At 34.1% G+C, this 14,354-nt stretch overlaps 2 protein-coding genes across 3 annotated transcripts in view; one reads left to right on the top strand and one right to left on the bottom strand.

Annotated features, from left to right (window-relative positions):
* The window catches only part of LOC139513642 (chitin synthase chs-2-like), an 88,775-nt gene that overhangs the window by 35,383 nt on the left and 39,038 nt on the right, over nucleotides 1-14,354 (bottom strand). For both annotated transcript variants that reach the window (XM_071302312.1, XM_071302313.1), the window contains exons 6-9: nucleotides 11,347-11,462; nucleotides 9,338-9,420; nucleotides 8,451-8,559; nucleotides 5,883-6,036 (exon numbers count right to left, since the gene is read on the bottom strand). In XM_071302312.1, the coding sequence (XP_071158413.1) occupies nucleotides 5,883-6,036; nucleotides 8,451-8,559; nucleotides 9,338-9,420; nucleotides 11,347-11,462 (462 nt within the window). The remainder of the gene's footprint in view (nucleotides 1-5,882; nucleotides 6,037-8,450; nucleotides 8,560-9,337; nucleotides 9,421-11,346; nucleotides 11,463-14,354) is intronic.
* The window catches only part of LOC139513645 (uncharacterized), a 250,764-nt gene that overhangs the window by 216,375 nt on the left and 20,035 nt on the right, over nucleotides 1-14,354 (top strand). The window lies entirely within an intron of this gene.

The following is a 14,354-nucleotide window of genomic DNA, read 5'->3' as shown; positions in this document are numbered from 1 at the left end:
AGAATGTGCAAGTTTAAGTCCTCTCAAATGTGGCAAGCTCCTTGTAGTCTGTGAAATATTGTTATGAATCGGGACGGCAATTTCCGGTACAATGAGTGTGTTTATACGCACATTTTCTCCCGTGTCGGTCTGTAATTGTATTGTTGCAGTTTCCAAGTTACGAACTTTCTGAGATAAATCTCCGAACGCAGAAAGTTGAATGCTGACTTTCCCCGTTGTTTTAATTTCTAGTTTATCGGCTAATTTCTGAGTGATAAAAGTACGTTGCGCTCCTTCGTCAAATAAGATGTTACATTCTATTTTTACGTCGTTATATATAAGTGGTGCAGTTGCTGTTTTTAGAAGAATGTCGGGACTTACTTGTGATGCATGCAATACGCTAGTTGTGTTTGTTGTTTCAACCACGTTGATAGCTGTCTGTTGTATTTTCGGCTCCTGCTTCGTACCTGTATTGACCTCTTTCCCTTTCCATATGCTTGTATGATGCATTCCGTTACAATTTTAACACCGTTTTGTAGACTTACATGCGGCCATCCGGTGTGACCCTAAACAGTTAAAGCATAACTGTTTCTGTTTTACAATTTGATTCCTAGCGTTTGCGTCTGTTACTTCAGAGCACTCCGTCGGATAGTGCTCACCTGAACAAAAAATACATGTATGCGTATTTACCTTCTTCCGTGTGTCATTTAATTTACCTTTATTGTTTGATCTTGGTTGTGTACCTGTGAAAAATGCTGTGGTGTGCAATCTGTCCGGTTCCATGACTCCCTGTCCTGTCTCAAGTATTTCAATCTCTTATTGGTTATTGATTTTCGTAGATTTTGCAATATCAAATTATCTCTCCCGTGTTCTCTTGCAATAGATTTTCTTATGTCAATTGGTAACTTGTCCAAAACTACAGGTACCAAGAGCGAACCATACATCTCTGGTGTTTGACCAAGTGACTCTAATCCTCGTACGTATGATTCTAATCTGTCTCCGTAAGACCTCAAACTAAAAGCATCATTTGTTGGTGTGGGTAAATTCATGAGTGCTTTCATGTAAGCATGTATAAGTTTGCTAGGTTGTCCGAACCGATCTCCGAGAAGGTTGACTGCGGTTTCGTAGTTACTATTAGTCAAAGCGAATCCCTCTACTGTTTGCGAGGCGCTTCCCTCTAGCTGGGCTTTAAGACAATTAAACTTTTGGATTGGCGTTAATGTGTCGTTGTAGTGTATAGATGACTCGAAACAATCCCAAAATGTTTGACACTTGAGAATATCTCCATTAAAATAGGGTAAGTCTAACTTTGGAAACCTATGGTAATTAGTTTTTGAAGATCTCGGTTCTGACGGGACTTGAATCATGACATTATCTGATGGACGGATATGCACTGTAGGGGCGTTAATTGAATACTGCTGGTTCATAGAATCTATTGCACATCTGTTCATATCAACTCTAGCTTCGGGTGTGAAATGATATGCGTCTGGGTTAAGTCAGATTTGTCATTCACACTGACTCAGACTAGACAGTTTCATTTTGGAAAATGATTAAAAGACCCTTTCTCTCCTCAATAGATTTCGTTTGCTTTTAAAATATGATAACTTTAGGTGTGCAATCGAACTAAGGTTATAACAGTAAGGAGTCTATAGATTACTATTATTTTAAGCATTTGTATTAATTAGCAATACTTCATTTATGTGCATTGATACTTTTCCTAAATTTAAGGGTTTATAACTCTGAAACCAAAGCATTTAGAACAAATCTGACAGGGATAAAATTGTTTATGAATTCAACATTTATCTGCCCTGAAATTTTCAGATGAATCGGACAACCGGTTGTTGGGTTGCTACCCCGAAATTTGTAATTTTAAGGAAATTTTGCCGTATTTGGTTATAATCTTGAATATTATTATAGAAAGAGGTGAACTGTGAACAGCAAAAATGTTAAGCAAAGTAAGATCTACATAAAGTCAAATGACTAAAGTTTTTGCCCTTTATAGTAAATTTAAAAAAAAATTCTTGAATTTTTGTAATCTTTTACAAAAATCTTCTCCTCTGAAATTACTAAGACAAAATGTAACCAATCTCGTCCACAATCATCAAAAGAGTATTTAGTTTAAAAAATGTGTCGAATGACCCTGCCGGCGAACCAAGATGGCAGACATGGCTAAAAATAGTACAATTTTTGAAATTTTGCAGTTTTATGCTATTATCTTAGATATTATTAGTATCTCATGATATCTTATGCTATTAATTATGATTTTAACCTTTTTTTACATGATTTTCAAAGCATCAGTAAATACAGGTGAGCGACACAAGCTCTTTAGAGCCTCTAGTTTTGAGATAATTTTTAATGATTTCTTTTAAAAGGTAAAAATTCAGCTAGAAAATTTGACTTCCATCAAAGCTTTGTAAACCATGTGTTGATCTTAAAGGTGTCGACGTTTTTGATAAATAATAAGTTTTGAATAATACCGAACCTTTCGAATTTGGAACCTAGTAACATATATGTTTATACTAGTACGATGTTTGTTATATATACTAACAGTCATTTCCACGCATCCGACAAACACATGCATGCATGTGAAAACTAGAGGGTCCAAGGACCCTGTGTCGCTCACCTGATATTTTTATTTACAATTGTTACATGATAAATGCAACTGTTGTACTGTCGTTTAGTTTCAGAGATATAATACTAAAAAGTGCATTTGAAACCTATGCTTTATTTCAGCCATGTGGGCAGGCAGGGTCATCATACACAGTGGTCCCTGGATATCCTAGTGGTGATTTAAACCAAGTTTGTTTAAATTCAACAGTTGTTTAAGGGGAGAATTTTTGTAAAATTTATCTAACAAGAAATGCAAAGTAATGAGAAAGTTGTGAAGTAGTTTTGTTGTTGCGCAACATCCCCCCCCCCCACTTTGCCAAAAAAACCAAAAAGGTAATAAAAAATTATCATATAAGGGCAATCTATCCTATTAATGATTTCTGCAAAATTCAGTTGATTGTGCAAGGGTTGTATAGCCAGCTGAGGTCGTTAAAAACTCTCTTTCTTTTGTTGTTGCAGATAGATCTTGACCTGATAAGCAATTTTACCACATGTCAGATTTGCTCTAAATGCTTTGGTTTTTGAGTGATAAGCCAAAAACTGCATTTTACCCCTATGTTCTATTTTTAGCCATGGCGGCCATCTTTATTGGTTGGCCGGGTCACCGGACACAATTTTTAAACTAGATACCCCAATGATGATTGTGGCCAAGTTTGGTTTAATTTGGTCCAGTAGTTTCAGAGGAGAAGATTTTTGTAAAAGATAACTAAGATTTACGAAAAATGGTTAAAAATTGACTATAAGGCAATAACTCCTAAAGGGGTCAACAGACCATTTTGGTCATGCTGACTTATTTGTAGATCTTACTTAGCTGAACATTTTTGCTGTTTACAGTTTATCTCTATCTATAATAATATTCAAGATAATAACCAAAAACAGCAAAATTTCCTTAAAATTACCAATTCAGGGGCAGCAACCTATCAACGAGTTGTCCGATTCATCTCAAAATTTCAGGGCAGATAGATCTTGACCTGATAAACAATTTTACTACATGTCAGATTTGCTCTAAATGCTTCGGTTTTTGAGTGATAAGCCAAAAACTGCATTTTACCAACTATGTTCTATTTTTAGCCATGGCGGCCATCTTGGTTGGTTGGCCGGATCACCGGACACAATTTTTAATTTAGATACCCCAATGATGATTGTGGCCAAGTTTGGTTTAATTTGGTCCAGTATTTTCAGAGGAGAAGATTTTTGTAAAAGATAACTAAGATTTACGAAAAATGGTTAAAAATTGACTATAAAGGGCAATAACTTCTAAAGGGGTCAACAGACCATTTTGGTCAGGTTGACTTATTTGTAGATCTTACTTTGTTGAACATTTTTGCTGTTCACAGTTTATCTCTATCTATAATAATATTCAAGATAATAACCAAAAACAGCAAAATTTTCTCAAAATTACAAATTCAGGGGCAGCAACCTACCAACGGGTTGTCTGATTCATCTGAAAATTTCAGGGCAGATAGATCTTAACCTGATGAACAATTTTATCCCATTTCAGATTTGCTCTAAATGCTTTGGTTTTTGAGTTATAAGCCAAAAACTGCATTTTACCCCTATGTTCTATTTTTAGCCATGGCGGCCATCTTGGTTGGTTGGGCGGGTCACCGGACACAATTTTTAAACTAGATACCCCAATGATGATTGTGGCCAAGTTTGGTTTAATTTGGTCCAGTAGTTTCAGAGGAGAAGATTTTTGTAAAAGTTAACGACGGACGACGACGACGGACGACGACGACGGACGACGGACGCCAAGTGATGAGAAAAGCTCACTTGGCCCTTCGGGCCAGGTGAGCTAAAAACTCATTCTAATTCAAGGACTAGAGATCACTTTTTTTATTTTAAACTAAATGAACAATTCCAAACTGCCATTTTCAATCTGAAGATGAAATTGAAATTATTGATCAAGCAAAGAGAAGATAAATAGTAGCTGTTTCTGCCATTGATCCGAACAAGGAATATTTTTCATTATAATCTTCTTGAAAGACGCACATTGGGGATGTTGATAGTACGGATAAACAGATCCTTAAAAGAGGGACAAAAGATACCAAAGGGACAGTCAAACTCATAAATCTAAAACAAACAGACAACGCCATGGCTAAAAATGAAAAAGACAAAGAAACAACAGCACACACGACACAACATAGAAAACTAAAGAATAAACAACACGAACCCCACCAAAAAACTAGGGGTGATCTCAGGTGCTCCGGAAAGGTAAGCAGATCCTGCTCCACATGCGGCACCCGTCGTGTTGCTTATGTGATAAAAAATCCGGTAAATAGTCTAATTCGGTAGGTCACATTCAGGAAAGAGAAGGGGATTGTAGTTACGACGTAAGGAACATATCCGATATCATTTGTGATACGGTTATTCCATAACGGTCAACCAACTCGTGATGGCGTCCGTAAAATTTACGAAGGGATGATTTCAACTTCACCATTTGGAACTCTTGGTTTAATAGCTTCCTTGTGAGCAGCAACCCTCTATCAAGAAAATCATGATAGGAAATGCAAGCACGGGAATATCGTATCAATTGGGAGATATATACCCCGTATGCAGGTGCTGCTGGAATGTTGCTACTTAGAAATGGAAAGTTCACAATTAGAAAGCTGAAATCATCTCTTTTGTCGTAAAGTTTTGTTTTCAACCGACCCTCATTGTCAATTTCTAGATGTAAGTCAAGATATGAGGCCGACTTAACTGTATCTGTAGCATTATTCGCTATAATTGTAGTTCGAAAACTACAGTTGAAGGAAGGTTGATAACATTTATACTATTAAAGCACTAAAGAACTTTGGTACTGCCTGTTTCCACGCGATAAATATACCTAGACTTAGATACTTGTGATGAGGGAGTCCTGGGCATCAAAGAGAATATGGATTTTGCAACAATTGACATACTTGGGCAGTGACAAATATTTTAAATACATACTTTCAATAAGTTAAGATCATGAGGAAATAAAATATATTTGTCAAAAATATATAATCAGTCATGTTTACAGTCTTCTTATTATATAAGTAGTTAAACATCAAAATGCCAGCTGTATTTAAAATTAGTGCAAAGGTTTGACGTTTGGTAAAGAAGTCGGTTGAAATAATTGAAAACTACGGCGAGTAACGTTACCATTACTAAACCGAACACTGTGTGTAACGTCAAAGTAGATAATAAACAAAGTAATTTGGTAAAAACTTCTTACCAAATGCCTATATGTTACTTTTATTTAAGTTTTTTTTAAGATATCCCCTATACTCAAATATTGCTGACACCGCATAATGTTGATCTATTCTATTTACCTGACTCCATCGTTTTTTGTTCCGTATTTTGTTGTTATCCTTTAGATGAACAATTAAATGATTCCCTCCGGGTAGTTTCCAAGTTATCCGTGCCCCATATGGTGTTCTCAACATCTCTCCATCAGAAAGTGGTACTCTTCTTTTATGAACACAGCTTGCCAATTAAACAAAAATAGATTTATCGTAGAAGTATAAATAAAAACTAAATTCTTTAGGATTCGTAGACATGTTAAGCGTCTCTTTATAGAGGATTCCCTATTTGCTACCGAACCTACCGAAGAACGAAGTTGGAGCCTTCATCAACTTTTGAAAATGATTGATATCTTCACTAATGTCAATGAATGTTAAATGAATCATAATCAAAATGTTATGTAGGGTTTTTAGCTGCATAATGAATATTCTGACATGCTGAGGCTGCGTCATACACAGACGTCAACACTCAACTTTACAACTTTACAAATCCTCCAATTCCGTCGCAGATTTTGAATTTCCACGAAGTATAATGACGTTTGCGGTCAAATAGTTTCACCAATGTCCAATAATTGGAAACTGTTGAACGGTCAAATAGTTCAACGCTTGCAATTTGAAAAAAAAATCAAAATATTGTGTATTTTTTTTATGTAGAAAATGATATGAGGTATAATTAATGAATATATAATTCGTCTCAGATCTAACATTATTGGGCTAAATTTGCAGCGAAATATGTATAAGTATGGTGTTAGCCCTGTATAGGTGGCACGGTAGTATTTACATTCCGGAATTTAGGTTGCTCGTTTATGTACCTTACATTTTGTGAAAGTTATATTCAAAAGCACAAAATGAATTTATAGGCACAATGTTATTCACAAGCAATTGGAATTAATTGGTTGAAACATTGAATTTTTTTCTCATTGACCATTGCAAACAAATATGGATAGTTTTACATAAAAGGGGATTAATCCTTACATATTCTTTTTTTTATTGTCTTCCATATTACTTTCTATTCCATGTGCATACAACAACCGTTCAGTGTTCAATAATTTGTGTTGTGTTGTGTGGTATTTTATTTAATTATTATCTCATTGTTATAAATCAATCATTGTAATCATTGTATAAAATTTAAAACCCGCAAGGGTCCATAATTGGATTACTAAAGTATTCTTATTGTTATTCTTATTACGGTATATTTTAGGATTATCACTTTTTAATAGTATTCACTGATCTTCTAATCAGCCATACTCTTACTGTTGATCAGCTGGCCATAATACAAAATGTTCTAAATAGTGAGTAAATAGGTGTAAAAACCAATTTAAAAATTAGAAAAACTGAAAAATATGGGCAGTTTCAAGAATTACTTGTTTTAACTAAGTGCATCGGGGATAACATGTAATTCATATATTTGAGCAATAAGAAGTAATTCCTAAATTCACCTAATTACTGTTTAATATATACAATACATATATATTTCTCATGCCTCGTCACACGTACGTACTTTTTGTGCTAATGCGGCGTAAAGCTACCAACAATCAATCACACGTACGTTTAATTGTAATTGAATTCGAATCCGAATCGAATTTACATCCCAGCTCCTTTGTTCTAACAGAGGTGATCTGAGCCGGATCACCCCTACCAGATCACCCCAGTTTGAGTTTCTTTGTTATCCATGCTTTCCTTTCCTTATAACATTTTGACGGGAATGTCAAATCCACCATAAAACTTTTAATTATTTATACGGTTAAGACTATCTATCACAATTCATGTAGAAAAAATCCAGTGTCTATGCTGGGATTCGAACTCAAGACCTTTAGCATATCAACCCACGCTACATACCACTACACCAGAACGACCGGATAAGAACTGTAATTTAACATATTTAAAGGAAGCAAGATCTTTTTATAAGTGGGGCGAGTTGGCCGACCTTTATTCAGTGGGGTTTCAACCTTTTTTGTTAATAAGTGAGTTGTTAAATTTGATTTTACACTTTTTCAAAAGTGGGGCGAGTCGGTAAACAAGAGTGGGGCGATTTTTTTTATAAAGTGGCGATATAGTGGGGGTCGATTGGCTTGTGGGGCGAGTTGACATTGTTTGATATCTACCCATCGTGTTCGGGGGTCATAAAGATTTACATCATATAGTAATATAGAAAGTATATTATAATGGTTGTGTTGCGTTCTAAACTAGATTTTATGAATTGTAAATGTTTTTTCGTCTAATCTAAAACAGCTGGGATGTAAAATAGTTATCCCACTCGGAATTTGTGTGTCAGTGTTAGATCACCCTCTGGCCTCCGGCCATCGGGGTGATCTGACACTGACACACCGCGTCCTTGTGAGATAACTATTAATCACTAACCGCGTTCAAACACTCTTTTTTTTTTAAAATTCGAATCAAATTCGAATTGTTTAATTCGCTTTATTCAATTCGCATTAGAAATGCATTTTCGTCAATACGAATTAGTTAAATCGCATAAATTCGAATTTAATGAGGTGTGCATACTTTCTAAATTGTAATTAGAATTGAATTATAATAAATCAATTGTAATGCGAATAGAAGTCGAATTACATGTGAACGCAACATTAAACACGTTACCTTGCAGCGTTACCCATAACACGGATTAACGCTTTGACATATTCATTGACATCAACCCGTGTTTCTCCCTCTTTTTTAGGATCAAAAGCGTCGTCGAAGAAAATATGTCCTACAATTACAAAATCTAAATATCAGCACAAGAATGTTAAATCTGTACATTTGCGGTAGCAAATTTTGTTCATTCCTCGCAGGGATTCGAACTCATGCTATTGGAATCCAGGAAAACACCGCCTGAACTTTGTCCATCGCTCTCAAACAGTAAAATTGTATTATATAAATTTTTTCGGATACCTTATATCCATCATCAGTAAAATTTCAAGTGATTCTTATCTTGGTGGGTGGTAGTCGAAATGAATTAATAATCTTGATCGATATTGTCATACAAATTCTCACGAATCAATACGCTGCTAATGTTTTCAATATTGATGTTATGCAGGAGGGATACATTCTTTACAACTGTGAGAGTTCTGTGCTGAAGACTGAGTTATTTTCTATGTTTTCAATTTTAGCATTTGGTTGTATTTGATGATCATAATACATTCAGACTGAACACGAATGCTGCAACTTACATTTTAGACCCCCCAAAAAAAACCATCTGAAACATCTGAAAAGTGACATTTTATGACATTTTATGACATATTTGATAGATTTTTCATGTTTAAATCTCCATTTGAGCGTCTTTAATGCCAAAATCAGTCCAAAGGATTTACATACACAAATTGAAATCGACTAAAGTAGACACATAAGTCTTTTAATTGGAAAAATCTTTCATAAGATGTACTTCGTATATTAGACCAATAGTTGCTCTTATCGGACCTTCTCCTTTGGCTAACTCAGAGTCTGATTCCATGTATTCCGAAGAAGAACATATTTAATTTTACATTTACCTTCGAAATCAAAAGTCTCCACATCCTCTGCATCCTTGTTTACTCTAGCATAATAGTCGTTTGTGTACTGTCTATGGTCTAATCTGTAATGATCACATCACTAGTGTAACTATATTACTTTTATAAAAGTTATGTTATTCTCCAAAACTATCAGTACGGAAAAAGTGAAAAAGCAAAAATATCGAATTCCAAGGAAAATTCAAAATAGAAATCTTATATCAAAAGGCAAAACATAATGCTCAAACACAACAAACGAATTTTATTTTTCTAATTTCATGGCAAGTCGCTGCTTAACTCTCGTCTCAGACATGTTCACCATAAGCCGAGATCGAAGCCGAAACTGAAACCAAAAATGGTAGTGAGGTAAATGGTGAATGTTTATAATGTTTAATTAACTCAATCTTTTTAATCCATTATGTTATTTGAAATTTGAATACACAAGACGGATGAAGTATTACTTCAATTCAACAATTTACATGAATCTATCAAAAGTAAAACTCTACGAGTATTAAATACACTAAATACAAGTAATATACTATTAAGGTGAGGATACAAATTTATTGAATGTACATCAATCGTGAAGCAAGTTTCGTCGAAGGGAAATAACTGTACATAGTTCCAAAATATGTGCAAAACGATTTTGGAGCCCGATTACTAGCTGATGAAAGTTAATGATATTTACCAGTAATGTATAAGACATGCGTTTAACTTCCTTAGAACTACCGGTGAAACAGTAGATAGTTTTAATAAAGTATATTTGATACTCACGAGCGAGCCTAGCAGAATAAGACAGAGGAATAAAGAAGCGCTACTCATAAGCTGTCAAAATAAACTTCAAATGGTTTTGATTTGGTTAAGATGTTACCCAAGGCAATTGGTCAATATTGGAAGAAGCAGTTGGATCTAGTGATGGCACTTCCCATAAAAAAACGAAAATCAGGCATTGCTTAAAGTGGACATCGGCATATATACTGTATTCATACGCAAGACATAATAGACGAAGGAAGGATAAAATGATACACAAAATCTAGTTTCCTATGTCATAACAACGACGCGATGACTTATAGATTAATGGAATCTTTTTTTTTTTATTATTTGATGAAATAAAGACTTCTTTGAAGATTTCTCAATTGTCATATATTATGTTAAATTTCGCCAGTATCCACAGTTCGCGCAAACTACGCCTTACAGCAGATCAGGATTCATGGAATTCGACGGAAAAATATTTTCAACATCAGCTAATTTAATTTCCCTTGGGCAATACTATATAAGTTCATTATTTTGAAATAGATTTCAGATTTCTTTTACTTTTGTCGGTTTACTCTGCTGAAATTATTCGTTTTCAGTCAGTCAGGCATTTAAAACATCTCAGTTATAGCACCACCCACCACTTAATTACAACTTTCGAACTTTTCCGAAATCCTATGTTTGATTGCCGAGTTAATGAGCTTCGGTCCAAATGAGCTTCGATCCTTGCTTGGAAGTTGGCAGATTAACTTAACTTGGTACAGAACATTAAAGTGAATTATCATACGTAACCTTCAGACGATAATCAATGGGTTATTAACTATGTCACAACCTAAGTAATGTACGATATACCTTCTAGAAACTTAATTAAGGGTTATAAATCATCTTATGTTAACTTTTGTCTTTGTTCGATTAACATCGCGAGATTAGTTGACACATGAAAGTCCTGGATGTTACATGTAGATCGGCACTTATATCTGTGTTTTTAATTATAGAATTTTTTTTTTATCATAATGAGGAGCACCACATACACAAGTTGAACAAGTATTTTTGCTCTATTTAAAATGTCGTTATTGAAGAACGAGACTCAGTTGTGTTATCGATTGTTTTCAATTTTCGAAGGATAGTACATGAAATACTTATTATAATTTTGCATCATTCTATAAACCCTTCAAAAAAAGAACAGCCATTCATGATCACTTCTGATTTCACAATAAATAGAATGACTAATTGTCAATGATTTTATGACATATAATTCATACCTGAACAAAGACTTCAACAACTGTTCCATTTCTTCGGGTGTTTCGTGCCACATTGTTGCACAACATGCATATAACATTTTCCTCTTCCCGGTTTCATTTGCTTCATCTGTTTCTTTCTGTAGAAGAAAATTATTTTACATAATGAAAAAAAAAAGGTTTTTGTTAACTATATATTTATAAACAAGTCTAAATTGAAAACTACGTTCAAACCTATGATTCCGTTGGATAAAAACCGCTATTTTTTATACGTGATCATGTAAACAAATATCGTTGTAGAAAGGTCTAAAAACAGCACAAACAACATTTTCCAAAAGACCAAAAAAGTGAAAAAGTATATTTTAACAAAACGCATTTGACTAACAGGTCAAACAACTGATATATACATTGTTGGGTTATTATTTAGACGAGTTGTATATACATAATGTACACAGCCATGTATAACCATCATTGCTGGTGATCTGATGGATAAATCTGTTGCAGAGTTTTCACTGGCTCAGACGTACTTATAAATATAATTATTGTCTATGACTGTTTCTTACATTAATTTGTAGGATCCTTTACTATAGATAATTTAGCTGATCTGTAAAAATAACATCTTCGTGCCTTATATATCATGTACTGTAGTACGACGCTAGATTAAAACTGACGTGGAAAGGTAACACCCGGCCACCGAAAGCTTCATTTTTATGAAGCCCAGGTGGTCGTGTGGTCTAGCGCACCGGTTACATTGCAGGCGATTTCGTGTCACGATATCTCAGTAGCATGGGTTCGAATCCCGGCGAGGGAAGAACCAAAAATTTGCGAAAGCAAATTTACAGATCTAACATTGTTGGGTTTATGTTTAGACGAGTCATATATATTGATAAATAATTAAAAGTCTTTGGTACAGAAAATATATATGTAGGACGCGGAGGTGCGATGAGGACACTGAAGTGCGAACAAGCTGAAATGTGATGGTCCTATCGCTGAAGTGCGATGGTTTATTATGATGTTTGATTGCTGTTACGTTTAGATTAGATTTTGAAGGTGAATGTTTCATGCGAACAAATTTGTAACGGAATAGTATAAAGGAAAAACAAGGTAATGGACGGTTCAAGTTCAGAACAGTTTTGAGCATTGGCGGTGGATGTTACAAATAATGTAAAACTAAGTCATGCATACAAACATCGGAAACAAAGTTGTGGAAATATGATCTTCGTCTTATCATTGCTTTGAAGTATGCCGCAAACATTTATTTTTGACTACTTATATGTCCTCATCTTGATCTTTATTATGACTGTTCTTCAAGTATTTTTCACTTGATATTGTGTGGAAAATTTAATTATGAAATACAAATGATTAGTAGCAATGTGTTTGCCATATCAAATCGAAATAATATAGTTTCTTTCTTGAGATGCATTTAGCTTTGTAAGTATACTCGCGCTAGAGGTCTAATTTTTTTGTGTTTACAGTATAAATCATCTGTAACAAGTTAGGCAAAGATAACTCTGAATGGCCACTACGTGAACTTCTCAATTTCTACTGCCAAGCGGAGAAGCAGTTAATTCTCAGGTTCACAGAACATGCGTCACATCTCGTTACAAGTCAGGCAGGTAAGTACTTGATGGCTTTTATTTCGAAAAAACTGTTTCGATATTGTATAAATCAATGAATGTATGTTTTGAGCAATTTTTTAGCTATGATAAGACGAGAACAAATTAAATATAATAAAATTAGATGGACCCTGCTAATAACTATAGACCGACACGCGGAACATTTTTTTATACATCTTGCACTCTTGACATTTCCTTAAACTCGACTCGGAGCCATCTAGTCATTTTTTCTGACTCCATTCTTCTGCGTGTTTAGGAACGGCATCAAAAGTTCAATGTAGGGTAACAAAATTCATCCATATAGTGTTTTTTACTGACCCCCACCCCACTCTTTACTTAATTTCGTAAACATTAATTGACTAATATGGGCATATTCTATCCGAGAATACTTTTTATATCATTGGTTGCGTTTTCCTCAGCAATGTATGTTTGTTCTTATATTCTCATATTCAGCAATGGGTTTTGAATTTTCCATCTACCCACTATTGGCAAGGATAACAAGATGCTCTCAAAACCTTGTGTCGCTCACTTGTATTTTCTGTTATTTTTGAAATCATGTAAATTAAGGTTAATATCATAATTGATAGTATTAGATACTATAGATTATTAGATATTATATATTATTAGATATATATTATAAGATATTATATATTATTATATATTATTATATATTATCATATATTATATATTATAATATATTATATATTATTAGATATTATATATTATCAGATATTATACATTATTTAGATACAAGTATGATCATATTTAAGAAATTAACAGACAAATGAAAAATGTCCAAAACATAACTAATTTAGGGGCAGCAACCCAATGACAGATTGGCTGAAAGTTTCAGATCAAACATTTTAAAACATGATGAAGCATTTCACTCCTATATTCTAATGTTAGCCATGCCGGCCATGTTAGTTGGCAGGCGGGGTCAACGGACACATTTCTTTTACTAAATACCATCAGGATGATTATATATATTATTCTCGTGGGATTTTGTCTATGTATGTTACATTTTAGTGTTATGTCGTTGTTCTCCTCTTATATTTAATGCGTTTCCCTCGGTTTTAGTTTGTTATCCCGATTTTGTTTTTTGTCCATGGATTTATGAGTTTTGAACAGCGGTATACTACTGTTGCCTTTATTTGGTTAAATTTGTCTCAGTAGTTTCAGAGGAGAAGATTTTTGTAAAAGATAACAAAAATGTAAGAAAATTGTTAAAACTTGACTGTAAAGGGGTTATTTGACAATTTTGGTCCTGTTGAATTATTTGTAGACCTTTCTTTATAGAACATACAGTTTATTTCTATCTTAAAAATATTCAAGATAATAATGAAAACTGCAAAATGTTCATATAATAACCAATTCTGGGTCAGCAGCCTAACAACAGGTTGCCTGATTAGTCTCAAA

This window comes from Mytilus edulis, chromosome 2 (assembly GCF_963676685.1).
Source record: "Mytilus edulis chromosome 2, xbMytEdul2.2, whole genome shotgun sequence".
Lineage (NCBI taxonomy): Eukaryota > Metazoa > Mollusca > Bivalvia > Mytilida > Mytilidae > Mytilus > Mytilus edulis.
Note: the sequence above shows the minus strand (reverse complement) of the source record. Positions and strands in the feature narration are given on the sequence as shown.